Raw genomic sequence first — 2,505 nt, forward strand, 5'->3', positions numbered from 1 at the left:
TGAATACTGGAAGTGGGGAAATAAATCATTTGGGCTAAATCATAGTTATGTGTTGTCTTTTACTTCTTAAAGTGGACATTTTACTCCATGAAATATTTAGAAAAATCGAGATATGTAAGTTGAATATAAATCCAAATAGTATTGAATATACCTTTTCTTTACTGAAAATTCTAATGCCAGCTTCTGTAACAGATAAACCATAAAATCACAGTGACTCAGTATGATAGAATTATTTGTCACACACACTGTCCAGTTAGAATGTCTGATGGGCCAGTTTCTATGTGGTGACCGAGGGAACTGGACTCTTCCCGTTGTTGGCTCTGCTGTCTTCCATCCATGGCATGTGGCAGAGGGGCGGGAGAAGGTGGAGCAGGCACACCTGTCTCTGCATCAGGCCCGCTTCCCACTTATGTCTGCTGGTTAAAGCTGGTCTAAAACCTTCTTTAGATGAAAGAGATGGAAATGTCCCTCTTCTTTATGGACTTCTATAAAGCTTCAATTACATACTGTGAATAACTTTTAAAGTTTTTTTAATTACCACACCTTCCCCCAAAGTGTCAAAAATGGCTATTTTAATGATTCTTCATTCTCAGGAATTCTTGTTTGGGTTTTAATTTCATTAGGAGACCAGATAATGCTGGAAACAATTTGTATCTGGGTTAAGGTGCATTTTTTCTTTGCGGTAGAAGGAATGTAAGTATAGGAAAGGAAAACAAACAGGAGGGTTCTATTACATCTTTATTGTATCTGTTGCTTGGGATCCAACTCATTGCATATATATGTATGGATGTATACACGTACACCCATAAATGGAATATTGTGGCAAAAATATTAACCGTTTCAGTCCTGATGTTTTCTGAATGAGTCCTGTGGATGTGTATGTCTAAGATGTGCTTGGTGCATGTTATGTTCAGTGGCTTGAGAGTTGCTAGTTATTTTAGGTCACTGGATATTGTGGATGCTGTGATTGGGCGGGTGTGTTTTGTGAGTCCTACTGTCATTAGGTTACAATGCCCTCTCATAAAAGCAGGAAAATCAAAAATTGTCCCACTCTTATTGTGCTTTTTTTTAAATGCCTGTTTAAAAACTTTCTCAAAATAGCCTTCTCTACGAAGATATATAAAGTCTACTTCTGCCTTATTAAGTCACTTGTGTTCATACTATAAATATTTCTGTTCAGGTGAATTCCCTCCATTTAGACAGTATCAGTTTGCTTGATTCAGTTGCCAGAAATATATTGTTTTGGGAACTAGGGAGAGGAGCCATGCTCTTATTAATAATTGCTAAATAGTACTGCCTCCTGGTAAATTGTGCAGAGGGATCCTAGGATAACATAGGGATAAAGCCATTGTATTTAGCAAATCAAAGGTCATTAATGGCCCTGACAGAGGAAGGAGAAACAGCCAAGATGATGTCAGGCGATTTGCTATTCTTGAAGCATGCCAGATTCTTTTCCTGCACGTGTGGCTTCCTTCACCACTAACAGTTTTTTCTCCACAGATAGTTACATGTCTCCCTCCCTCACCTCATTTAGGTCTTTGTTAAGACATCACCATCTTTCCTAGCCACTCTAAAACAGCACCCCCTCTGCATTATTCTCTAATGTCTACTTTATTTTTATAGGATTTTATGGTACCACGAATTTTATTGAAGCGTATATTTATTTAAGTGGCTTTTTTAAAAACAGATTTTAGAACATTTTCAGCATCCATAACCATTAGTAGTCAGTCATTCCCCAGTTCTCTCCATCTTCTTCTGTCTTCTCCTCAACACACTCCAGCACCAGGCAATCACTTGGCAAGTTTCTTAACTGACTTTTAATTATATAAACTTACTAGAGCAGGGACCTGTAGGTTTTGTTTCTTGTTTGACCTAGAACAGTGAGAGCAAATGATATGTATATGTGCTCATGACAAAAAGATATTTAATATTAGAATGGGAGTAATTAGCAGCAGCACATATTTATTTTAAACTAATGGTCAGCTGGGTCAGTTTTGGTCTAAAGTCATGAATTACAGATTTGAGAGATTGGTAGCAGTCCTGGGTCTTCCTACTTAACTTTTACACTACCGCAAGAGGGAGAACAATGGCAAAGTACTAGATAAAGCATGAAGGATAGTAACTATCTTATGTGTATATTTCAAGGTCGTAGATCTGCTAGTATCCATGTGTAGGTCTGCGTTGGAATCTCCTAGAAAAGTTGTCATTTTCGAGCCATATCCTTCTGTGGTAGATCCTAATGATCCTCAGATGTTGGCCTTCAACCCCAGGGTAAGTTGTGATCCTAGCACACCAGTCACAAAGCTTGCTTTAGCAGGAATTGAGATTTTAGTATCATTAGCTCTTTCTGTCTAAGTCTCTATCTCTTCAAGCATATCTGTGGTTATTTTAATTTTATTGTATATTTTTGGAGGTTCTGACTTACATAACCTTATTTTAATTTTAAACATCATGGGTAAAGGGACAAGTTTTCCTTTTCCTTTTGTGTTTTCACTTCAGTCCTCC

The 2,505-nt window shown here is 37.6% G+C and overlaps 1 protein-coding gene across 1 annotated transcript in view; it reads left to right on the top strand.

Moving 5' to 3' along the window:
* PARP8 (poly (ADP-ribose) polymerase family, member 8) overlaps window positions 1–2,505 on the top strand; it is a 99,304-nt gene that overhangs the window by 72,197 nt on the left and 24,602 nt on the right. The window contains exons 13-14 of the mRNA XM_012655261.1: window positions 294–313; window positions 1,956–1,987. Of these exons, the coding sequence (XP_012510715.1) occupies window positions 294–313; window positions 1,956–1,987 (52 nt within the window). The remainder of the gene's footprint in view (window positions 1–293; window positions 314–1,955; window positions 1,988–2,505) is intronic.

Source organism: Propithecus coquereli, unplaced genomic scaffold (genome assembly GCF_000956105.1).
Source record: "Propithecus coquereli isolate 6110/MARCELLA unplaced genomic scaffold, Pcoq_1.0 Scaffold47, whole genome shotgun sequence".
NCBI classification, from domain to species: Eukaryota; Metazoa; Chordata; class Mammalia; order Primates; family Indriidae; genus Propithecus; species Propithecus coquereli.